At 36.3% G+C, this 27,558-nt stretch overlaps 1 protein-coding gene across 3 annotated transcripts in view; it reads right to left on the reverse strand.

The window, feature by feature from the left end:
• The window catches only part of SPATS2 (spermatogenesis associated serine rich 2), a 149,369-nt gene that overhangs the window by 50,024 nt on the left and 71,787 nt on the right, over window positions 1-27,558 (reverse strand). For all 3 annotated transcript variants that reach the window (XM_065934489.1, XM_065934491.1, XM_065934490.1), the window contains exon 2: window positions 26,131-26,400. In XM_065934489.1, coding sequence (XP_065790561.1) covers window positions 26,131-26,155 — 25 coding nt within the window. In that variant the 5' untranslated portion in view covers window positions 26,156-26,400. The remainder of the gene's footprint in view (window positions 1-26,130; window positions 26,401-27,558) is intronic.

Consider the following 27,558-nt stretch of genomic DNA (forward strand, 5'->3'; position numbering starts at 1 on the left):
TGAATAACCCTAGACAACCTAACAAGTGTGATAATCACTTGTCATATTTTCTCAAACTGTATCAACTCCCTCTTAAAAACTAAAAGGCAAACTCATAAGCAGAGGCAACGTACCAGAAGTGTTATCTTATGAACAATTAAAGAATCTGAAGTTCTCCTTTAGATTGAACACAGCCAGTACTCACCACCTAAAAGAAAATAATTAGTCTCTTGCAATTGCTTTTTCTCATGCCAATTTTGAGAATAATCTACATGGTGGAGTTCATTTACTTCACATGAACTAATGGCATACATAGGGATGGGGGTTATGTTGTACAAATGTGAGTGCAAGGAAAAGAATACTGTCACAGGCACTACTGCTAAAGCCTAGGAGTGTATTCACAACTTCAAAACTGAAGATGCTACCAACTTTAGCTTCCTAGGTGGTAATTCTTGCTTCTGTCAACTTACCACCAAGCTTGGAAGAATTATGACTGTTTTGTGTAAGAAATAAGATACCAATTTTAAAAGGTGGGGGGATTATGTATAAATAAAGGGGAATCAGGCTTAGAAGGGAAGCAAATCAGAGATGGGAAATTAAGAAAGGCAACTATGTCAAAGTGCCATTTGTAAGATTTCTAGTTTGCTTTAAGTATTTCTACCACAGCTTTCTGAAATGCTAGCACTTTTAAAATATATTAAGTTGTTAAAAGTTATTTAAGAAGCCTCCATCCTAGTTGACAATGGCCTAACATAAAATATACTCTTAGTGGGTTGTAAGGGGTCTCATTAACTGGTCTTCTTAGCCATTTCAGATAACTAATGTAGCTTAAATGTCCAGAAAAATCCACACTTCAACAACCAATCTGCTAAGTGGGTCTTTCATGAAAGAAAACAGCTTTCTACCTTTCTGTTATTTCTGCTTTCATTGATCATCTAGTCTTTTGTTTTGTTTGTTTTTTGCCCTTGCTGTAAGGCTCGTGGGATCTTAGTTCCCCCCAAGCAGGGACTGAATGAACCCACCCCCTCGAAAGTGAGCACGAGTTCTAACCACTGGACCAGCAGGGAATTCCTAAGCAAGTCATCTAGGCTTAAAAGCTAATTAATTTTTTTCTTTGCTCCTCTGAGTGCTTTTTCAACTACATTCTGATGTATTTTGTACCTCTTTTTATAGACATTTACATTGGGAAATTTCCTAACATCAAGAATAAGTTCTGATTTTTCAAGGTAGAGCTTGATGGAAAGTCACGGTTTTTATTAAGCAAGAAATTAAATTCTACTTTACTCTTACTAGTAGATTTTCCCAGGTTTCAAGCAGATGCAACAGAATAAGCTTCTATTTTTTAAGTTCCAAAAGTTCTTGAATGGTCTCATTATTTAAAAGATTTGCTGGTTGAATGGAAGATAGGAAATTCAGTCCACCACCTTTCAAAATTTTCTTAGTGATATATTCCAGAGAACATCCAGGAGGCAATAATATTGACTTTAATGTCCAACCTCTTCTGTCTCAATGCCATCTCTCATTAGTCTGGAATTAGCATTCCCAGATATGAAATAAAATGAGTAATTTAAAAAATTATTTCCTTTTGCATACTGTCCTTCAGATTCTCAGAATCCTGTCAACCATTTCAAAGAAAAGAAACTCAACTTCATAAATTGAAAAGATTAAAGCACTTAAAAAATTGTGATTAAAAAAAACACTCAACTAAATCCTCAATGACTAAGATCAGTACATGTTATTTGCTAATTCTACATTATCTCTGAACTAATATTTTATTTGCAAAACTTTGTACATATATCCACATGAATTACATGAATTCAAATAGTTATTTAGAAAATTATGAAGCCACATGGCAATTATTTTGATATCTGCTTATAGCCAACTTTCAGTTTGTTTTTTTTAAGGAAAGTGGCACTAAAATAGAATAAAAAGTAAAATATCTAGCTAAATTTTTCTTTACTTCCAAGTAGTGAGAAGGACTGACTGAGTTTCATTTTTCCACTTGTTAATCTCCTCCTGCCCTTTGTGAAAGTAAAAAATAAACTGTGGTGTGTCTAAAAGATGGATAGCCAGTAAAAACGTGTGTGTGTGTTTAAGTGTGTGTATAATCAAGGAAACTAGATAATTCAAAAACCAGAAAATCAGTCTGTGAATAAATCAAGTCTTCTAATATGCATCTGTGTGAGCTAAGTCTGAAGAAAAACATTACGTCTAAAGAAAAACATACTTTCCCCTACTAAGGGCCTACTTTTAGTTTCTCTTACAAGTTAAATCCTCTTTTTAGGTTTTGCTGATATTTCTCTAGTTAATGGCTCTTCTATTTTATGGAATCATCACTCTTGGATGTCCTTACAACATATGCCATAGTTCTGGGTTTAAGACAGGAACTGGGTGAGTTGAACGCACAAGTTTTTATTTTTGTTTTTTAAACTATTTTCTGTTCCTCATGGTCCTTCAGATTTTCAAGAATTCTACTAGCTAGTCCAGGAAAGAAACTCAATTCCATAAGTCAAAAAAATTAAAACACTTATGAACTATGATATTTAAAAGTAAAACAAACCTTCAGTTACTAAGATCAGTGCACACTAACTGGCAGAATTCCTGAGAAGCTGAAGGAAAGTAAGGAGGAGTAATTTTTTTTAAGAATTACTATGTGGTAGAACTAATTTCTGTTTAGATTTAAGAGATATCCTACTTGTCATTATAAAAGATTTTTCTGTGAATGTTCCCTCTAGCACTGTAAAATAGTAAATGTCTTCCTTCCCTATCCCAACTCCTCCCCCATACTTCAAACTACAGAAATGAACAAGACAAATCTAATTACATACTTCTGTCTCCAACAAAATAATGACTTTTCTCATAATGTACAGCACTGCAGAATCTGTCATTCTTCATTCATTAACCTTCGTGCAAATAAGAATTAAATATGTCAGCTTTTCTTTCCTAAACTGACTTATGGATCAATAATCTACTTTGATTATAAATATTTCTATTTCTAAATAGTTGTTACAATTATCACAAAGTGGACACTAGATTTTTTAAGTATTATACTTCTGAATGTAAGAAACATACTACCTAAATAGCACACTTAAGTCCATCTGTCTTAATAAATTCTTTTTTTTTAATAAATTCTTTTAAAAAGTTTTTATTGTGAAATATATGGAGTTATTATATATGAAATTACAATTATGGAATTGAACACTTTATGTGTGTGTGCCTTTACAGTGCCTGTAAGATTATGTGTCTTCTTACAAGTAAATAATAGTCTGTTCTTTGCTAAATAATATTTTATTGTATGATTACACCATTGTTAATCTAATCTGCTAATGAGGGACAACTGGGGTGCTTAGAGTTTTTGGCCAGTACAATCAATATTGTTTTGAATATTAAAGTACAAGTTTCTTGGTGTACCTGGAAATGCATTTCTCTTGAGTATATGCAGGAACAGAGGTTAAGTCATAGGCATTTCTCCAAAGAAGACATACAGATGGACAAGAGGTACATGAAAGAATGTTCACCATCACTAATTATTAGAGCAATGCAAATCAAAACTACAATAAGATATCACCTCACACCAGTCAAAACGGCTATAATCAAAAAGTCCACTCACAATAAATGGTGGAGAGGGTGTGGAGAGAAGTGAACCCTCTTACACTGTTGGTGGGAATTTAAATTGGTACAGCCACTATGGAGAACAGTATAGAGGTTCCTTAAAAAACTAAACCTAGAGCTACCATATGACCCCACAATCCCACATCTGGTTGTATATCTGAAAAAAAAAAACAACGAAAAACAAAAAAAACACATGGTCCAAAAGAATACATTCACTACAATGTTCACTGCAGCATTGTTTACAACAGCCAAGACATGGAAGCAACCTAAATGCCCATCAACAGAGGAAGGGATAAAGAAAATGTAGTATATATGTACAATAGAATATTACTCGGCCATTAAAAAGAATGAAATAACACCATTTGCAGCAACATGAATGAACCTAGAGACTGTCATACTGAATGAAGTTAAGTCAGAGAGATGTATCAGAAATATTGTATGACATCCTTATAAGCAGAATCTAAAAGGAAATGATACAAATGAACTTATTTACAAAATAGAAACAGATTCACAGACTTATGGTTGCCGTTGGAGAAGGACGGGGGACAGGGTAGTTAGGGAGTTTGGGACTGACATGTACACACTGCTATATTTAAGATGGATAACCAACAAGGACCTACTATATAGCACAAGGAACTCTGTTCAATATTATGTGGTATCCTGGATGGAAGGGGAATTTGGGGGAGAATGGATACATGCATGTATATGGCTAAGTCTCTTTGTTTTCCACCTGAAACTATCACAACATTGTTAACTGGCTATATTCCAAAATAAAATAAAGAGCAAAAAAAGAAGTCATAGGGTATGCACATCTTCAGCTTTAGTATATTATATCACACTGCTTTGCAAATTTCTTTTCCCATCTTGTGACCTTTTTTAATTTCTTGACTGTACCTTTTGATAAATATAAGTTCTTAATTTTAATGTACTAATGCACTGACATGAAATTTTTCTGTTATGGTTAGTGATTTTATGTCTATTTAAAAAGTTCTTCCCTGAGATAATGTCAGAAACTTACTTTAAAATAAACCACTGGGGGTGGGTAATTGGACATGTGTCCATATGTGGACATAATTAACAAATTATGGACCTGAGTTACGGGTTTATGGGAGTTCACTATATTATTCTCTCTACTTTTTATACAAAAATTTAAAGTTTTCAATAGTAAATTTTTAAAAATGTTATTAAAAACTCCTGGATTTAAGTGATTATAACAAGGTTGCAGGATACAAGGTTAATATATAACTGCAATGAACAAGTGAAATTTGAAATTAAAAACACAATATTATTAGCATATCAAAGAAAATAAGGTATAAATTTAATAAAGTATGTATAAGATATATATGAGGTTAACTACAAACTACAAACCTCTGAGGAAAAAAATGAAAGAACTAAATAAATGGAGAGATATTTATGGATAGGAAGACTCAATATTGTCAAAGTTTCAGTTCTTCCCAATTTGGTCTACAGATTAAATGCAATCTCAATCAAAATTCTAACAGTTTAATTTGTGAATATTGACAAACTGATTCTAAAGTTTATATGAAGGACTTCCCTCGTGGTCCAGAGGTTAAAGTCCTGGTCTGGGAAGATTCCACGTGTCATGGAGCAACTAAGTCATCTGTACCACAACTATTGAGCCTTCACTCTAAAGCCCACATGCTGCAACTACTGAAGCCGGAGTGCCAAGAGCCCATGCTCTGCCACCAGAGAAGCCACTGCAATAAGAAGCCCATGCACTGAAACTAGAGAGTAGCCTCTATTCGCCACAACTAGAGAAAGCCCATGTGTGATATCGAAGACAGAGTGCAGCCAAAAATAAATAAATGAAAGAATAAGTAAATAAATAAATCTGCTTTATTAAAAAAAATAGTTTATATGGAGAAGCAAGACCCAGAATAACCAGCACAATATTGAGAGAATAAAGTTCAGAAACTGACACCAACTTTAAGACACACTATAACGCTACAGTAATCAAGACAGTACAGTATTGGTGAAAAAAATAAACAAAATGATCAATGGAACAGAACAGAGCTCAGAAATAGACCCACATGGATTACAATCAACTGATCTTTGACAAAGGAACAAAGGCATACAAAATGAACCAAAGATTGTCTCTTCAACAAACAGTGCTAGAACCACTGGATACCCACATGCCAAAAAATGAATCTAGATATAGACCTTACACCTTTCACAAAAATTAACTGAGAATGGATCACAGACCCAAATGTAATATAAAACTGTAAAACTCCTAGAAGATAACTTAGGAGAACATTTGGATGACCTCAGGTTTGGCAATGACTTTTTAGACACAACACCAAAGGTACAATACATGAAAGAATAATTGATAAGTTGGACTTCATTAAAATTAAAAACTGCTCTGCAAAAGACACAGTCAAGAAAATGAAAGACAAGCCACAGGCTGGGAGAAAATATTTGCAAAAGATTCAAAATTAATGAAGAATTCCTAAAATTCAACGATAAGAAACAATACAACTAAAAACGGGCCAAGGACCTTAATAAACACCTCACCAAAGGAGATATATGGATGGCAAATACTCGTATGAAATGATGTGCCACATCATATGTCATTAGGGGAATGCAAATTAAAATGAGCTACCACTATACATCTCTTAGAGTGTCCAAAATTGAGAATATTAACATCAAAGCTAGCAAGGATGTGGAGCAATACGAACTCTCATTCATCAGTACTGGTAATGCAAAATGATATAGTCATCTTCGGAAGACAATCTGGTACTTTCTTATAAAACTAAGGAACCTCTCACCCTATGATATAGTCATCTGCGGAAGACAATCTGGTACTTTCTTATAAAACTAAGGATCCTCTCACCCTATGATTCAGCAATTGCATTGTTCGGTATTTAACCAAAGAAGATGAAAACTTACGACCATGCCAAAACCTGAAAGTGGATGTTTAGAGAAACTTTATACTTATGACTGCCAAAAATTGGAAATGACCAAGGTGTGTTTCAGTAGGTAAATAGATAAACTATGACACATTCAGGCTTCCCAGGTAGCACAGCTGGTAAAGAATTGGCCTGCAACGTGGGAGACCTGGGTTCGATGCCTGAGTTGGGAAGATCGCCAGGAGGAGGGCATGGCAACTCACTCCAGTGTTCTTGCCTGGAGAATCCCCATGGACAGAGGAGCCTGGCGGGCTACAGTCCATGGTGTCGCAGAGTCAGACCAAGACTAAGCAGAGCAGCACAACATGATACATTTAGACAATGGAATACTAGCCAGTGCTAAAAGAGAATGAGCTAATGAGCCACGAAAAGACATGAAGGAATATTACTAAGTGAAAGCAGGCAATTTGAAAAGGCTACACACTGTATGATACCCGTTACATGACATTCTGGATAAGGCAAAACTATGGAGACAGTAAAAAGATCAGTGGTTGCCAGAGGTAAGGGGGATGAAAAGACTGAATAAGCAAAACACAGAAGTTTAACAGTAGGTCTGCTAAATTACTCCGAATGATACAATACCAGTAGATATATGTGACTGTACATTTGTACAAACCCAAAGAATGTGCAACAACAAGAGTGAATACTAATGTAGACTATGGAATTTCAGTGATAATGATGTATCAGTGTAGGTTCATCAACTGTAACAAATGTGTAATTTTGGTGAAGTATGTTGACAATGGGGGAGGTTTTGTATGTTTAAGGGCAGGAGGCATATGAGAAATCCCTGCACTTCCTGCTCAATTTGTTGTAAATCTATAACTGCTCTAAAAAATAGTCTATTAAAACATATAAAAAATGCTACTAAGGAAAAAAGTAAAAATGACAACAATTAAAAAAGCTAATGGTCCTTCTTACTGTCAGGTCTGGAAAGATAGTCTTCTAAATTATCATTTACAAGTTTTGCTGTTTTGCCATTTATATCTGGATCTATAGCCCAAAGCCTGCAATTGATTTATAGGTATGAAGTAAAGTAAGAAATCATTTGAGACTCCCTTAGACAGCAAGGGGAGAAGGAAATGGCAACCCATTCTAGTACTTTTGCCTGGAAAATCCCATGGGAGAAGCCTGGTAGGCTACAGTCCATGGGGTAGCTAGGAGTCGGACACGACTGAGTGACCTTACTTACTTACTTAGACAGCAAGGAGCTCAAACCAGTCAATCCTAAAGGTAATCAACCCTGAATATTCATTGGAAGGACTGATACTGAAGCTCAAGCTCAAATACTTTGGCCACCTGATTCGAAGAGCTAACTCACTGGAAAAGATTCTGTTGCTGGGAAAGATTGAGAGCATGAGGAGAAGAGGATGAGAGGATGAGATGGTTGGATGACATCATCAACTCAATGGACATGAGTCTGAGCAAACTTCAGGAGATAGCGAAGGACAGGGAAGCCTGGTGAGCTGCAGTCCATGGGGTCACAAAGAGTTGGACATGACTGAGTGCCTAAACAAGTAAAGTAAGTGACAAGAGATATATCTTTACCATATGGATTTCTAAATGTCTCAGAAAAGAAAAAAGACCATCCTTTCCTCAGCGTTCTTCAGTATCACCTTTTCAATAAATAAAACTCCTTATATGAATAGATCTGTTTCTAGGCTTTGTTCTTCATTTGTCTATATTTCTGACTTAAGGCTATTCCATATTATCTTAATTACTGTGGCTTTGTCATATCTTAATATCTGATACAACAAATTCTCAGACCTTGCTGTTGTCCTTCAAGAATTCTTTAGCTATTCTTGGCACTATGCATTGTTATATACATTTCAGAATCATTTTGTCTAACTATATTTTTTTAAAAAGTGTTTTTTTTTTAATGGGAATTGGTGGTTTAGTTGCTAAGTCGTGTCCAACTCTTACGATCCCATGGACTGTAGCCCACCAGGCTCCTCTGTCCATGGGGATTATCCAGGCAAGAATACTGGAGTAGGTTGCCATTTACTTCTCCAGGGGATCTTCCCAACCCAGGAATCAAACCCAGGTCTCCTGCATTGCAGGCAGATGATTTACGAACCGAGCTATGAGGGAAGCCCTTAATGGGAATTGCATTAAACCTATTACATAAATCCATTTTGAATGACAGTTATCTTCAAATATTGAGTCTTCCGACCCATGAATGTGGCATATCCTTCTACTTAAATGTTCTTTTTTTCAATAATGTTTTATCACTTTCTGATAGTGCTTTTACACATCTTTCATTAAATTTCTATTTTATACTTTTGGTACAGTTGTAAGCGGCATCTATTTTTAGATTTCATTTTTTAACTTCTTATTGCTGATGTAAATAGGTGGGACTGCTTTTTGTAAAATGATCTTATATCCAGCAACATTGTTAAAATCACTAATTCTAATAGTTTAGATTCTTTTGGGCTTTCTATGTAGGTATCTAAAAAGTCCCACAGAAAACATCAACACAGGCTGAAATGCTGAGACAGCTTTTCCTTTGAGGTCAAAAAAACAAAACAAGATGCTTGTTTTATTACTTCTTTTTTATTTCTCCCAACTTTACCGAAGAATAACTGACAAATATAGTTGTATATGTTTATAGTATATAGCATAATGATCTGTTGTGGAAAGATTAACAAGATCAAGATAATTAACACATTCATCATCTCACAGAGCACATAGTTAACTTTCTTGCTTCATTACTTCTGGTCAACTTGTGGTCTTAGCAATTACAATAAAGCAAGAAAAAGAAGAAATAATATAAATAATAGAAGTCTATTATTCATTGATCATCCCATTTCCTTTAACATTTTTGAATTTTTTTCTTTTCCTAACTTCTTAAGATAGACACTTAGTTCACTGATCTGCAGACTGTACCTCAGAGGTATTGCAGATTTGGTTCCAGACCACTGCAATAAGGTAAATACTACAATACAGTGAGTCACACAAATTTTTTGGTTTCCCAATGCATATAAAACTTACGTTTTAAAAAAAAAAAACATGTTTATACTATGCTGTAGTCTGTGAAGTGTGCAATATGTCTTAGACTTACATCTAATTATGTTTTAAAAAAATCAATGAACGTATCTTAATTAAAAAAAGTATTTTATTACCCATCATCTGAGGATACAGGGTTGCTACAAACCTTCAATAAAAAGAAAAAAACAACACACTATCTGCAAAGTGCAATAATATCAACCAACTCAATGGACATGAATTTGAGCAACCTCCAGGAGAACTAGTGAAGGACAGGGAAGCCTAGGGTGCTGCAGTCCACGGGGTTTCAAAAAGTTGAACATGACTTAGTGACTGAACAACAACAACATCCAGAACATTTTTCTTTTGTTTAGTCACCATTTTTTTCCTACTGCGGTTAAAAAAAAATGCATACCATAAAATTTACCATCTTAACCATTTCTAAATGTATGGTCAGTTGTATTAAGTGCATTCACATTTTTGTGCAACCAATCTGCAGTCTTTTCATCTTGCAAAATTAAAACTTCATAATCTATTGAACAATATCCCATATCCCCCAGTCCCTAGTAACCATCATTCTTCTATTTTTCTGAATTTAACTAATCTAGATACCTCATACAGGTAGAATCATACACTATTTATATTTTTGTGATGGGCTTGTTTCACTTAGCATATCTTTAAGGTACATCTATGTATCTAGTTTCCCTGGAGATTATAATGTCTGTTCAGTTCAGTTGCTCAGTAGTGTCTGACTATTACTGACTTGCAAAATCCTAATATTAATTAGTAGTTTTACCCTCTTCCTTGACAAAGCAACAAAGCTTATGTCCCTCCAAACTTACGGGTCATTGATTTTGTATTATCCTTTATGTATGTTTAAATACTAATAAGACATTCTTATTATTTTTATACAATCAATATTCATTTAGATTTGCCCATAAATTTGTGGTTTTCATTGCTGTTCATGCCATCCTGCATCTCCAACTGGGTCATCCTTCTTCTCTATTCAGAATACCTTTAGAATTTTCCTCAGTGGATTCTGATAGTGATGATTTCTGTTTTATTTTGGAGGGGTTTATTTCTGTTTAAGTCATTTATTTTTTCTCTGTTCCAGAAGGATATTTTCACTGCAGATGATGTGTGTAGAATTGTAGACTGGCAGCTATTTTTATTCAGCCCTTTCAAGATATCATTCCTCTGTCTTCTATTGTTTCTGTTGAGAAACTTAGCTCATTTTATTCTTTCAAGATTGTAAGATTTTCAAGATTTCCAGTTCTATGTTAAATTTCTCCAAGTATTCTTTATTTCCTTGAACACTTTAAGAATATTTAAAAGTCCATTTGGGGTAAGTCCAATATTTGGGTCTCCTATATGTCATTTCTGTTTCTACTGCTTCTTGTTCCATACTGTTATTGTTTCATTGCCTCATGTTTCTAATTATTTTTCTTTGTGTACTAAACACTCATAAATTTTAAAAATTTATGGTAAAAGTAATTTGTGAGGTTATCATCTTCCCGAGAGGATTTGTTTGAGTGTACCTATATTACCTCAAACCTATCCTAGAGCAAAGGGGCATGACAAGGGCCCCCTTATGCCCCAGAAGGCCCTTTTCATCAACTGCAGTCTGCCTGGCTCCAGGGTTTGTCAGCATTCAGTCTCTCAGCTACTCTATTCTCTCTGCGTCATCCAAGCCCCTTGTATGAGTTATCAAGAGCGGTCAAATTCATAGACAAAAGTAAGATGGTGGACGTCAGGGGCTGGGGGAAGGGAGAGCAGGGAGTCACTGTTCAATGGGTACAGAATTTCAGTTTTACAAGGTGAAAAAAAGCTGAGGTAGGGAGGGGAAAAGAGAAGCATATCGGTAGCCCTGTATAAGACAAAAGGTACCAAAGGAATCAAGTGACAGCACACGATACTCCAGTATAAAGAAATGGCCACAGATGACCAACTATGAAGCTCAAGTCAGCTATTTCAGTGTTTCAGAGCCTTAAATATCAAATGTGGAGGTAGTTTACGGCTGAATAGTTTTGCAAAGGAGAAAAGAGGAAGCGAGAGAACTAAATATAAATGTGAGATGAAGTCAACAAAAAAAGTACACTACTTATGAATTTGCTCTTATCATTGTAATCTGATATAGTCAAGACACTGACAGGCAAACAGTTTTCACGCCTAGAACAGTCACTATCAGCAAACCTATTAAAAAGAGTCTAGTATATCACTCTTAAGACAGTGATTCAAAAAAATTGTTTTAATCTCTAGGATGATTTTGATACACAGTTAAGCTTGGGAGATAAAATCATCTGACAAATTAGTAGTCTTAAAATATAAAATAAAATTACAATGCTTGGTCTCACCCTTCTCTAGTCTCTAAAGGCTCTTTGAGACAGAATCAGGAATAATGTAAGATAGACTAGTAACTTGTGAGAATCACAACTAAGTCTATATTCCCAATCTTGGTTACCCCTAGAGCTGGCTTTCTGTCATCCAGTGCTGAATTCAGTGATGAGTGAGGAAAAGGTAAAAAATGATGCATACCTATCCTACTATAAATTCACATTGTAAACTTAATAGGGTCTCAAATATTTGCATGAGTTCTACTCACAGGTTCTTTTGTTTATCTCATGATTTTCAACATTTAGATGTCCAAAAAACAGTACATAAAAACCAAGGGTAAGTCCACAGGAGATTTCTAGCAGAAACATTTTTTTACCTAGTTAACTAGTAAGCCACATGAGTCAGTAGACCATTTAAGGTCTAAAGACCTACTCACTATTGCCACTACTTAACTCAGTGCTAGTCAAACAATCTATAATAACTAATAACTGTTTCAATTTCTAATCCTTTGAGCCCCAATACTTTTATAAAATACAATAAAAACTGGGCTGAAGGGCTAAGATGGAATGAAAGTGTTAGCTGCTTCGGTCGCGTCCAACTCTTTGGGACCCCACGGATTGGAGACTCTTGCCCCACAGAATTCTCCAGGCAAGAATGCTGGAGTGGGTAGTCAGTTCCTTCTCCAGGGAATCTTTCCAACCCAGGGATCAAACCCAGGTCTTCAGCACTGGAGGCTGAGCTACCAGGGCGGCCCAGGAGGCAGTCAGCAGGCTGGCAAATCCTCTCCTTAAAACTCAGGATGAAACTGAATAAAACTGCCAAGGACAACCGTGTCAGGGCTATGGAAATCAACCAAAGGCACAGGACAAATCATTGAGAACCTGCCAGAGCCTTACGTCAGAAAAGTAGAGTCTATACCCTTCTTGCCTAGGACTGCTCCCGTTCTATTTCCACCTGCTGGGGAACAACAGCTTCTATTAGGGCAGGGAAGGCCATGAAAATCAACAGCTTTATTCCCAAAGAAAGCAGCCTTGATCTGGAGAGGACGGCAAAAACCCCTGTCAGCTACAGTATAGAACTCAGTAGGAAATGAAAAACTTGCTGCTTTGCTCCTCTGAATTTGGAGTCTTAGTTGACTGAGTGGTAAACAAACAGGAAATTTATCAGAGAAATCCTATAAATGAAAGCCACAGTAAAGCTAGAGAGAGTATTCTCTGGCAGTCCAGTGGTTAGAACTCTATGCTTTCACTGGTTGGGGAACTGAGATCCTGCAAGCAGTGTGGTGCAGCCAGCAAAAAAAAAAAAAAAAGAAAAAGAAAAAAAAGAGAGAAGAAAAAGTAAATAAACTCTCTACACATCCCTAACTAAATGAAAAAGTATGCATGTGCACTGGGGAGACTCAAGAGGCCAGTGGAAAGTAAAAGTCAATGTAAAACTGAGAACTGTCTGAACTCAATGTGCTCCACACAAATCAGTCAGCAGAGGATAAAAGTCTATAGGTTTGAGATGTCTTGAGCACAACCTTGGTCCAAATCACTGGCTGACCACTAAACACTGAAGACGCAGGGACAACTCCCTAAAAAGCAAAGTTAAAAAATAAAAATTAGAATTAAAAAATGTGCTGATTAGTGAGTGTATACATGGAGGAAGTAGATTCTTCATTACATTCAGTCTAAGTTTTAAAAATACCCTCAGAAAATTAATATAAACCCAGAGTTAATACAATATATGATCTAAACTATCTACTTTTTAAAAAAATTTTAAAAGAAGAAAGATTCACTCATATACAGGAAAAAACCCAAACACCAGTCAATAGAAACTTATTCTGCAAGGGCTCAGCTAGTAGACTTAAAGACTTTAAAACAGTTAATATAAACATATTCAAAGAATTAAAGGAAAATATGGTCACATTGACTCAGCAAACAGAGAATCTCAATAGAGAAAAGACGACAAAAAGGAGCTAAAAAGAAAGTTTCACTGAAAATACAATACCCAAATGAAAAATTTACTACATAGACCTAACAGCAGATCTGAGATGGCAGAAGAATCAGCAAACTTTAAAAGACATCAACAAGGCTTCCCTGGTGGCTCGGTGGTAAAGAATCCACCTGCCAATGCAGGAGACACAGGTTCAATCCCTGGTCTGGGAAGACTCCACATGCTGCAGGACAACTAAGCCCATGAACCACAACTATTGAACCCCAAAAGTTCTAAAGCCTGCCCTTTGGAGTAAGAGAAATCATTGCAATGAGAAGCTCATGCACCGCAACTAGAGAGTAGCACCCTCTAGTTGCAACCAGAGAAAAGTCCAAGAGCAACAAAAACCCAGCAGAGACAAACAAACAAGTTTGTCTTATCAATCAATAGAAAGTAAACAATCTGAAAAAAAAAAAAAAAGACAAGAAAAATGAACATAGCCTCAGTTACCTCTGGGATAACATCAAACTTACCAATATACATATACTAGGATTTCTAGCAGGAGAGGCAAGAGTGAAAGCAGCAGGAAAAAAAATTTTTTTTATGAAATAATGCCCAACATTGGATGAAATTCCCAAGAGGGCCATACCAAGCTGTATAACAGTCAAACTGTTAGAAGAAAAGGAGAAAATCTTACCAGCAACAGTAGAAAAATACCTCATCACAAACAAAGAATAATATGACACATTCACTGGAATGGCATATTCTAAGGGCTAAAGAAAAAAAAAGTCAAAGAAGAATTCTATATCCAGTAAAACTATTCTTCAAAAATGAAGGTTAAAATACAAACATTCCACAGTTTTAAAAAGGCTAAAAGAATACATTCCCATCAGGTACACCCTTCAAGAAAAACTAAAGGAAGTCCTTCAGGCTGAAAGGAAATGAAGCCAGACAGGAATTCAAATCCAGAGGAAAGAATTAAGGGTCCTCAAAATGGTAAAATATTTGGGTAAATATAAGAGATTAGGTATATATATATTTTCTCTTTTCCAATTTCTCCAAAAAGCATAAGATTGTTTAAAGCAATAAATAACATGATATTGTTATAATTAAATACATAGCTATATCATATCTAGATATAATGTATGTGAAAACAATAGTACAAAACAGGAGAGGAAACGAGGCTATACTGGAACAAAATTACTATACTTTACCAGAATTAAGTCAATATTAGCCTGAAGTAGCTTGTGATAAGTAAAAGGTGCATATAAAAACCTAGAGCAATCATTAATAAAATAATTTTTTTAAATGGCTTTAAAAATCAGAAGAATTAAAACACACTAAAAAGTATGTTTAACACACAACAAGCCAATAAAGGAGTAATAAAGGAATAAAAATGAGACATACAGAAAACAACAAACGGCAGGCATGAACCCAATCATACTGATAATTATTTTAAATGGAAAGGACTAAATAATCAAAAGGTGGAGTTGTTGGAGGGGTTTCCGAGGTGGCACTAGTGGTAAAGAACCCACCTGCCAATGCAGGAGATGTAAGAAACAGGAATTTGATCCCTAGGTTGGGAAAATCCCCTAGAGGAGGGAATGGCAACCCACTCCAGTATTCTTGCCTGGACAATTCCCATGGACAGAGGAGCCTGGCGGGCTATAGCCCATGGGGTCACAAAGAGCTGGACACTATTGAAGCGACTTAGCATGCACATATGCAGAGTTGTTAAACTGGATAAAAAGCAAGATCTACCTATATAGTGTCTACAAGAGATATCCCTTAGATTCCAAGACATAAATAGATTGAAAGTAAAGGATGAAAAATATATTTCTTCCGAACAGTAACTATAAGAGAACTGGAATAGCTATATTACCAGCAAAAAAACTAAAACTTTAAAGACAAAAATATTACTAGAGATAAAAAAACTATAATGATAAGAAAATCAATATATCAGTAGTATATAACCAATTATAAATCTACATACATTTAATAACAGAGTCCTAAAATATGTGAATTAAAAACTAACAGAATAGAAAGGAACAATGCACAATTCAACAATTATAGCTGAAGATTTCAAAACTTTTCTCTTAGTAAATGACAGAACTAAACAGAAAATGAGTAAGGATATAGATGACTTGAACATCATGGTCACCCAACTTGATCTAACTGACATATATAGAATACTCCACCTAACAGATCAATACACACTCTCTTTAAGCACACATGGCATATTCTTCAGAACAAATTGTACACTAGACAAACACATCACTAGACAAACACATCACAAGAACAGAAAACTGCAGACCTCTCTCATGAATACAGGTGTAGATATTTATTACAAAATATTAGAAAACAGAAAACAGCAACATAGCCAACTATGACCAAGTGGGATTTATACCAGGAATGCAGAATTGATTTAATTTAACATATGAAAGTTAATATAATGCCCTATAGAAATAAAGGACAAAAACATATGATCATAACAATAGATCAGAGTTTCTCAACTTCAGCAGTATTGACATTTTAAGGCAACAAATCTTTGTTGTGAAGGGCTGTCCTGTGTACTGTAGGATGTTTACAGCATCCTGGACCCACACCCACTAGACACCAATAGCACCATGGCCTCAAGGTGTGACCAATAAAACATGTCTCCAGACATTGACAAATATCCCCTAGGGGCAAAATCACCCCTGTTTGAGAACCACTGGAATAGATGCATAAAAAACATATGACAAAATCAGAAACACATTCATGTAAAAACTCAGCAAGGTAAGAAAAGAGAGGACCTTCTTCAAACTGATAAAGGGCTTCCAGGAAAAACCTACAGCTAACAGCATGAATTGAAAGTAAAAGTCTCTCAGTTGTGTCTGACTCATTGTGATCCCATGGACTCTACAGTCCATGGAATCCTCCAGGCCAAAATACTGTACTGGGTAGCCTTTTCCTTCTCCAGGGGATCTTCCCAACCCAGGGATCAAACCCAGGTCTCCCACATTGCAAGTGGATTCTTTACCAGCTGAGCCACAAGGGAAACTCAAGAATACTAGAGTGGGTAGCCTTTCCCTTCTCCAGCGGATCTTCCCAACCCAGGAATTGAACCAGGGTCTCCTGCATTGCAGGTGGACTCTTTACCAACTGAACGTCATCAGTCAGTTCAGTTCAGTTCAGTTCAGTTGCTCAGTCGTGTCCGACTCTTTGCAACCACATGAATTGCAGCACGCCAGGCCTTCCTGTCCATCACCAACTCCCGGAGTTTACTCAAACTCAAGCCCAAGGAGTCGGTGATGCCATCCAGCCATCTCATCCTCTGTCGTCCCCTTCTCCTCCTGCCCCCAATCCCTCCCAACATCAGGGGTCTTTTCCAATGAGTCAACTCTTCACATGAGATGGCCAAAGTATTGGAGCTTCAGCTTCAGCATCAGTCCTTCCAATGAACACCCAGGACTGATCTCCTTTAGGATGGACTGGTTGGATCTCCTTGCAGTCCAAGGGACTCTCAAGAGTCTTCTCCAACACCACAGTTAAAAAGCATCAATTTTTCGGTGTTCAGCTTTCTTCACAGTCCAACTCTCACATCCACACATGACCATTGGAAAAACCATAGCCTTGACCAGACGGACCTTTGTTGGCAAAGTAATGTCTCTGCTTTTTAATATGCTATCTAGGTTGGTCATAACTTTCCTTCCAAGGAGTAATTCAACGATAAAAGATGAAACACTTCTCTCAAAGGGTGAGAACATGGCAAAACGTCTGCTCTCATACTTCTTTGTAACAATAAACTGGAAGTTCAAGCCCATGCAGAAAGCAAGAAAAAAGAAATTATAGTCATCTAGAATGGAGGAGAGGAAGAAAAACAACTTTATTCATAGAGGACATGACATTGTATATTGAAAATCTAAGTTACCTACCAAAAACTACTTGAACTAAAAAGTGAGTTTAACAACAACAAAAATCAAATGTCCCATTCACAGCAGCATTAAAAAGAATAAATTACTTAGGAATAAACTCAACAAAGAAATTGCAAGGTCTGTGCACTTAAATCTGTAAAACATTGATGAGAGAAAGCAACATCTAAATAAATGTAGAGATATGCTATAGTCATTAACTGAAAGACTCAATATTGCAAAGATAACCAATTCACCACAAATCTATTGATTCAATGCAATCACTATCAGATTCCAAGCAGATATTTTTGCATGAATTGATAAGCTGAGTCTAAATTTCCATGGAAATATAAAAGAACCAAGATAGCCACTAAAGCTTTGGTGTGGGAAAGGGTTGGAGGACTCACTCTGTCACTGAGCCACCAGGGAAGATCAGATTCACTCTACACCTTATTATTCTACACTTTAAGAAAAGATAAAGTGGGTTTTATCAAAGTTAAAAACTTTCAATTTTAAAAAGACACCACTGGGAATTCCTGGTGGTCCACTGATTAGGACTCTATGCTTTCACTGCTTAAGGACTAGCTTCAATCCCTGATCAGAAAATTAAGACCCCACAAGCTGCACAGCAGGGGAAAAAGAAAAAGAAACCATTAGGAAAATGAAAAGATAAGCCAGACTGGGAAAATATATTTGCAAATCATATACTTGATAATGCTCAGAATAAAAAATGCTTACAAATCAGTAAGAAGACCTACAATCTCTTATAATAACTATAAAAGAAGTATAACTCCAAAGAAAGGCAATGCCAACAAATGCTCAAACTACCACACAACTGCACTCATCTCACATGCTAGCAAGGTAATGCTCAAAATTCTCCAAGCTAGGCTTCAACAATACATGAACCATGAACTACCAGATGTTCAAGCTCATTTTAGAAAAGGCAGAGGAACCAGTGATCAAAATGCCAACATCCGCTGGATCATCGAAAAAGCAAGAGAGTTCCAAAAAACATCTACTTCTGCTTTACTGACTATGCTGAAGACTTGGACTGTGTGGATCACAATAAACTGTGGAAAACTGTGAAAGAGATGGGAATAGCAGATCATCTGACCTGCCTCTTGAGAAATCTGTATGCAGGTCAGGAAGCAACAGTTAGAACTAGACATGGAACAACAGAATGGTTCCAAATAGGGAAAGGAGTACGTCAAGGCTGTATATTGTCACGCTGCTTATTTAACTTCTATGCAGAGTACAACATGAGAAAAGTGGGCTGGATGAAGCACAAGCTGGAATCAAGACTGCCAGGAGAAATATCAATAACCTCAGAAATGCAGATAACACCACCCTCATGGCAGAAAGTGAAGAACTAAAGAGCCTCTTGGTGAAAGTGAAAGAGGAGAGTGAAAAAGTTGGCTTAGAGCTCAACATTCAAAAACTAAGACCCTGGCATCTGGTCCCATCACTTCATGGCAAATAGATGGGGAAACAGTGGAAACAGTGGCAGACTTTATTTTGGGGGGCTCCAAAATCACTGCAGATAGTGACTGCAGCCATGAAATTAAGACGCTTATGCCTTGGAAGAAAAGTTATGACCAACCTAGACAGCATGTTAAAAAGCAGAGACATTTACTTTGCCAACAAAGGTCCGTCTAGTCAAAGTTATGGTTCTTCCCATAGTCATTTATGGATGTAAGAGCTGAGCGCAGAAGCATTGATGCTTTTGAACTGTGGTGTTGGAGAAGACTCTTGAGAGTCCCTTGGATTGCAAGGAGATCCAACCAGTCCATCCTAAAGGAGATCAGTCCTGAGTGTTCGTTCATTGGAAGGACTGATGTTGAAGCTGAAACTCCAATACTTTGGCCAACTGATGTGAAGAACTGACTCATCTGAAAAGACCCTGATGGTGGGAAACGATTGAAGGTGGGAGGAGAAGGGGACTACAGAGTATGAGATGGTTGGATGGCATCACCGACTCAATGGACAGCAACAATGAGTTTGGAAACACTCTGGGTTTTGGTGATGGACAGGGAGGCCTGGCATGCTGTAGTCCATAGGGTTGCAGAGTCGGACACAACTGAGCGACTGAACTGAACTGAACCCTTAAAAATCATGAATCATTATGTTGTACATCTGAAATTTATATAATATTGTAAGTCAACTATATCTCAATTTAAAAATTTGCAAAATGGATTAAAGATCTAAATGTAAGACCAGAAACTATAAAACTCTAGAGGAGAACATAGGCAAAACACTCTCCCACATAAATCACAGCAAGATCCTCTATGACCCACCTCCCAGAATATTGGAAATAAAAGCAAAAATAAACAAATGGGACCTAATGAAACTTAAAAGCTTTTGCACAACAAAGGAAACTATAAGCAAGGTGAAAAGACTTGCCTTCAGAATGGGAGAAAATAATAGCAAACGAAGCAACAGACAAAGGATTAATCTCAAAAATATACAAGCAACTCCTGCCGCTCAATTCCAGAAAAATAAATGACCCAGTCAAAAAATGGGCGAAAGAACTAAACAGACATTTCTCCAAAGAAGACATACAGATGGCTAGCAAACACATGAAAAGATGCTCAACATCACTCATTATCAGAGAAATGCAAATCAAAACCACAATGAGGTACCATTACACACCAGTCAGAATGGCTGCTATCAAAAGTCTACAAGCATTAAATGTTGGAGAGGGTGTGGAGAAAAGGGAACCCTCTTACACTGTTGGTGGGAATGCAAACTAGTACAGCCGCTATGGAGAACAGTGTGGAGATTCCTTAAAAAACTGGAAATAGAACTGCCATATGACCCAGCAATCCCACTCCTGGTCATACACACCAAGGAAACCGAATCTGAAAGAGACACGTGCACCCCAATGTTCATTGCAGCACTGTTTATAATAGCCAGGACATGGAAACAACCTAGATGCCCATCAGCAGACGAATGGATAAGGAAGCTATGGTACATATACACTATGGAATATTACTCAGCCATTAAAAAGAATTCATTTGAATCAGTTCTAATGAGATGGATGAAACTGGAGCCCATTATACAGAGTGAAGTAAGCCAAAAAGATAAAGACCAATACAGTACACTAACGCATATATACGGAATTTAGAAAGATGGTAACAATAACCCTGTATGCAAAACAGAAAAAGAGACACAGATGTACAGAACAGACTTTGGGACTCTGTGGGAGAAGGCGAGGGTGGGATGTTCTGAGAGAACAGCATTGAAACAAGTATACTATCAAGGGTGAAACAGATCACCAGCCCAGGTTGGATGCATGAGACAAGTGCTCAGGTCTGGTGCACTGGGAAGACCCAGAGGGATGGAATGGGGAGGAAGGCGGGAGAGGGGATCGGGATGGGGACCACATGTAAATCCATGGTTGATTCATGTCAATGAATGGCAAAAACCACTACGATATTGTAAAGTAATTAGCTTCCAACTAATAAAAATAAATGAAAAAAAATTTGCAGGGTGTGGGGGGAAAGACCTATAACCCAATTTGTAAAAGTGAAAAAAGAATTTAAACAGATATTTCACCTAAGAAGATACAAATGGCTAATAATCACATGAAGAAATAGGAACATCGTTGACTATCAAGGAAATACAATCAAAATCACATTAAGGAAGTACAAATCAAAACCATAATGAAATATCATTACACACCTAGTAAACAGGTGTGTATTATCTATAAAATATAGGTTAAAAATAGCTATACTTATAAAAATAGCTATAATGAAAATGATAGCATACCAAGTGTCAGCAAGGATAAGAAGCATTCGAAACCAACACTTTATTGCTGGTGGGATTATAAAATGGTCAGCCACTTTGGAAAACAGTTTGGCACTGTAATTTCTTTGAAAGTTAAACAATTCTTCTCCTAGGTATGTCCCCAAGAGAAATAAAAACATATGTCTACACAAAGACTTGTAGGCAAATGTTCATAATTTATAATTATTCATAATAGTCACAACTGGAACTAATCCAAATGAATCCAAATGAACCTGGTAAATGGAAAACAAAATGTGATATAACCTGTGACACTGTAACATAATAAGAAATAAATATTTTGGTCTTCATCCCTAACTCTGGCTAGTGCTCCTAAAACCTTCATAATTCCCTAAGCAATGAAGATGCTAGGAGCATCTCATTGTTCTAATATTTGGTATTTGACTCCAGTTCCTAATAGAGATTGTAAATGCCTTGAAATTTCCTGGGTGATAGGAACATCTTTAGTTCTAATGAACAATTTGGTGGGCTCCTGGAGAGCTTCAGGAAGGGGGCTTTAAAATCACCAAAAAGATCAACCCATGATTAGAGGCTTGGAATGTTCAGCCTCACTCCCATCTGTTGAGTAAGGGAAAGGGGAGGAGTTAGAGGTAAGGGTTAATATTTGATCACATTTATGTGATAAAACCTCGGAAAAAAATTCTACAAAGTATGGGGTTCAGAGAGCTTTCAGGTTAGTGAATGCACCGGTGTGCTGGAAGGGTAGTACACCTCAACTTCATGGAAATGGAAGCTCCTGCACTGGGGACCCTTCCAGATCTTACCCTATACATCCCTTCACCTGGCTGTTCATCTGTATTCTTTATAACATCCTCTACTGTGTATATAAACCAATAAACGTAGGTAAGTGGTTTCCCTTACTTCTGTGAGCATTATAGCAAATTACTGAACCTGAGAAGGAGGGTTGTAGAAACCACCCATTTGTAGTCAAGATGGACTGAGGGTGGATAACTCGGGAACCTGCTCCTCGTGGACTGTGTCTGAAGCGAGAGCAGTCTTGGGGGATTGAGCCCTTAACCTGTGGGATCTAACACTAACTCCTAGAAGGTAGTGTCAGAATTGAACTGGACTGTAGGGACACTGTGCTAGTATCAGAGAATTGGTCAATGTGGGAGGAACATCCACACTTCTGGTCACACAAGTATTATGAGTAGCAGAGTGTAAAAGAAACACTCTGCAACTTCTTATGACCTTAACGCTACTCAGCAGTAAAAGGTGACAAGCTACTGATACATTCAAAAACACTAATGAACCTCAAAAACAGCATTAAGAAGCCAGACACAAAACCACACTGGATTAATCTGTTTATTAGAAATCTCTAGAAAAGGCAAAACTGAAGACAGAAAAAGTAGGTATGTTTGCCTGGGATTGAAAGCAGGAACTGATTGTAGACAGGTAACTAAGTATACCTTTAGGGGTAAGGAAGGTGTTTTAACATAGGATTGTGCTGATGGTTGCACAACTGTATACATTTACTAAAAACAGGGAACTCCCGAGCAATCAATCCATGGTTAGGACTCTGCACTTTCACTGCCGAGGACCTGGGTTCAATCAATCCCTGGTCAGAGAACTAAGATCCTGCAAGCTGCACAGCATGGCCAAAATTAAAATTAAAAAAATTTTACTAAAAGTAATAAAACTGTACATTTATAATAGATGAGTTTTATAATATTTAAATTACATCTCAATAAAACTGCCTTGAAAGGGTCTAGATGTTACAGCACTGTCAAACCACTATAAAAGAGTTTCTAAACACTCTCCATTTTAAAGTATTTCTTTAATTCATAGACCACAGTTTGAGAAGCACTGATCTTATTGACTTCTGCTAGGTGTTGGGCTAAAAGGTTTGGAGCAATCAATAGTTGTAATTAAAATGCACCTTAACTTAAGCCATACAAGTTTAACTCCACTAAACATTTCATTAAGAAATTCACAAATGTTACTGATATAGGAAAATATGGAACCATGGTCTACTGTGGAATAAAAACATAACTCATTACAAAATTACACTTAATAAATGAGTTGTCTCTAGAGAACAAAAACTACCATAGTGTCTATCTTTTTAATGTATTGTAACTAAATTGATAAAGTCAGTATAATTATTAGACTACTAAAATTAAAAGACGCTTGCTCCTGGGAAGAAAAGTTATGACCAACCTAGACAGCACATTAAAAAGCAGGGACATTACTTAGCCAACAAAGGTCCGTCTAGTCAAAGCTATGGTTTTTCCAGCAGTCATATATGGATGTGAGAGTTGGACTATAAAGAAAGCTGAGCATAGAAGAATTGGTGCTTTTGAACTGTGGTGTTGGAGAAGACTCCTGAGAGTCCCTTGGACAGCAAGGAGATCCAACCAGTTCATCCTAGAGGAAATCGGTCCTGAATATTCACTGGAAGGACTGATGCTGAAGCTGAAACTCCAATACTTTGGCCATCTAATGCAAAGAACTGACTCATTTGAAAAGACCCTGATGCTGGGAAAGATTGAAGACAGGAGGAGAAAAGGACAACAGAGGATGAGATGGCTGGATGGCATCACTGACTCGATGGACATGAGTTTGAGTAAACTCCGGGAGTTGGTGATGGACAGGGAGGGCTGGTGTGCTGCAGTGCACCGGGTCACAAAGAATTGGATACAATTGAGTGACACTGAGCTGAAATGAACTGAAAACCCCAAACAATGTAATTTTAAATATATAAATGAATTAAATGAGATAGAATTTTATATGTATTTTGTATTTTTTTGGTTCAAATATCTAAATATATATATATAGTTATATATATATATAAAACCAATATATATATAGGTTATATATATTTGTTTCAGAGAAAGTCAAAATGACATAAAAGCTTTCTTTTGTTTCAACTAAGTGTATATGCAGGTTATGTTTAGTCGAAATTTGTTAGCACTTAATGCCTATGATGTGATCTAAAATCTACATTTACTGTATAGTAACTGGACACCAATTATAGAAAGCAATGATACTTTTTTATAGCTCTGGGATAACATAGAGATGAAATAAACAAAGACTCTAGATTTTAAAAGGCCAAAGCAATCTGCTAAAGTTTACTTTTTTGGGGAAAAATTAAATGCTAAACTTTTTAGATGAAATTTTTAGAACTTTTCAGTTGATAAATCTCACTCCCTTGAAGAGTTCAGCTTCTTTAGTAATCTAACCCTTCTTTAGAGCTCAGATATTCTTTACACAGGTTTGCTATACAATGAAACTAAAGCTTTCAAAACCACACGCAGCTCTGGTATACTGTTTTCTTATAGTGAGGTTTTTGATTTGCCAAGTCAAAATTAAGAAGTTTGAAAGCATTTCCTTCAATTTAAATGTCCATCAACAGACGAACTGATAAAGAAGATGTGATACACACACACCCACCACCACTGGACTACCACTCAGACATAAAAAAGAAAGAAATTTGCAGCAGCAAGGATAGATATGGACCTAAAGATTATCATATTAAATAAACAGAGAAAAACAAATATCATATGATACCACTTATATGTGGAATCTAAAAAAAAAAAAATGATACAAATGAACTTATTTATAAAACAGAAACAGACTCACATACCTAGCAAACAAAACTTACAGTTACCAAAGGGGACAATGGTGGGGAGGGATAAATTAGGAGTTTGGGATTAACATATACCCACTAGTATATCTAAAATAGGTAAACAATAGGGCCTAATTACAGCACAGGGAACTATATTCAATATCTTATAATAACTTATAATGGAAAAGAACAGTGCACATGTGTATACAGACATATCTGAATCACTTTGCTAAACACCTGAAACTAATGTAACACTGTACACTAACTATGCTTCAATTAAAAAAAAAAAATTAAGCATTCCCTTCATATTTAGCATATGAGACCTGGATCTATAGCTTTGTTTTGAATTAAAGAATATCAACTTTAAATTGAAAATTAAACTAAATGAGGGGAAAAAAAAAATCCAGGATAGCTATAGTCATTCCTTTAACAAATATATTCCAGTTATATGTGACAGTTTTAAGTGCTATTTGTCCCTTTACATTTTCGCAGGTCTTCTTGGAAAGCTGAAAAAGTGTAGTCTCTGTTGGCCTTTCCTCTGTATAACTATTTTTGCTATTTCTTGACTCTTTGCAACTTATACTTTACACAAAAAGCTAGAGTTACAATCCCAGGAGGAAAGCTAAAGATCAGTGACTAGAAGCATTTACTGGTTTCATTTCCTGTCTCCAAAGAAACATCAACTCACATGATATAGAATATCCTGCAGTAAGTTATACCCTACCTCTATAACATATGTTCACCCTCCAAAAAGTGCACTTTCAATATGCATTTGGATTTCCTGAAATTATATTACGATTTAATACGTTTATAAGAGTAGAAAAGCAATTGCTATATGAATTCCCAAACTAGTAACACAAAAAGCTATAATCTAATATCTAGCTAGTTAAAGGGACAATAGATAATATTGTGAATGTTCCATAGTCTTCTAAAATTAACTGCGGTCATGACTAAAAGATAAGTTATAACTATCAGTAGTACTATACTAGGTGAGCAAAAGTATAACACCACTCAAAACACATTAAGAGAACGCTTTTTAAAACTATGTACAGATAGAAATGGTGATCATGACTCTACAGCTATGCTTTTAACAATTCATGCCCAGGTGGAATCTTACCCTTCTGGTTTTGTTTCCTAGACATTTCAAGTTTCTTTAATCTCAAAAAATGCAGAAGAGAAGTATTATTTTGCCTTGTCTTGGTTCTGACTGTAGTTATCTTTGATTTAAAAGGAGGCGACCGAAGGCTGTAGTTGGAGGTGATAAATATAAAATCCTGGTTATTTGAAATCCTGTTCACTAGCCGTCAATCTCCTTTTCTTCTCTCATATCAAATTTGTGTCAAGAAATATCATTGCAGACATTCATGTCTCTTTTTCCAGGGAGATTCTAGGGGGAAAACAAACATACACACATATTCACTATGACAGTAACAGCTGTACAAAATTTTTAACAGATATCCACATGCTTTATTTTATATTTTTTCTAAATGAAACTAGTTATTAAAAGAAAACTACTCTAGGATTTCCCTGTTGGTACAGTGGGTAACAGTCTGCCTGCCAAAGCAGGTACATGGGTTCAATCCCTGGTCCAGGAAGATTCCATGTGCCGCAGAGCAACTAAAGCCCATGAGCTACAACTACTGAGCCCACATGCTGCAACTACTGAAGCCCGTGCTCCTAGAGCCTGTGCTCCGCAACAAGAGAAGCCACCACAATAAGAAGCCCGTGCACCTCAACAAAGAACAACCCCCGCTCTCCACAACTAGAGAAAGCCTGCATATAGCAAGAAGACCCAGCGCAACCAAAAATAAACAAATTATTTAAAAGAGAGAGAAAAACAGGGTATTCACTTGTTAAAAAAAAAAAAAAACTACTCTAGAAAGAATACAGTTGTAAGAAGCAATATTTTAATTAATACAACATTGTAAATCCACTATAATTTGATTTTTAAGTTTCTCAAAAAAGAAATCACTGTAAACCTTCTTTAAAAAAAGCAATAATTTGCTCCTTAAGAAATTTTAATCTTATAATCAAACTATCTTCTCAGTTCAGAAAGCATGCTTTCTTATTCTTCTTGTGTCTATCTCAAAAATCTTATCTCCATCTCTACTTCACAAACTGAAACAGTTACTTCTTATCACTCCCTAAGATCTCTCTTACCACCTGCTCTTCTTATATAAATCAAGGGTCTTTTCTCTTCCTCTATAATTTCCTTTATCTAACCCCTCCTCAGGTTTCCCAGCTCAAATACAGTTGCAATACATTTGGGGGAGGGTGAGAGGGAAAAGGAGAGAAAAAAGGGAATTTAATTTAATAAGGAAAACTGAAACATCAGAATTTGGATTAGTCAATATTACAGAAAGCTTTTATAAATTGCGAAGATACAAATGCCTTTTTCCTCCCTTATTACTAAACACTTAATAAATACATGTCCAAAATTTCTGGGTAAAGAAAGCATGAGGAGGATCATAGTACTCTTGTACCTAGAAACCTGATAGGAAAAAAACAACTTTACAAAATGTAACCCAAGAAGGAAATAAGAGTA

The sequence above is a fragment of the Muntiacus reevesi genome, chromosome 4 (assembly GCF_963930625.1).
Source record: "Muntiacus reevesi chromosome 4, mMunRee1.1, whole genome shotgun sequence".
Lineage (NCBI taxonomy): Eukaryota > Metazoa > Chordata > Mammalia > Artiodactyla > Cervidae > Muntiacus > Muntiacus reevesi.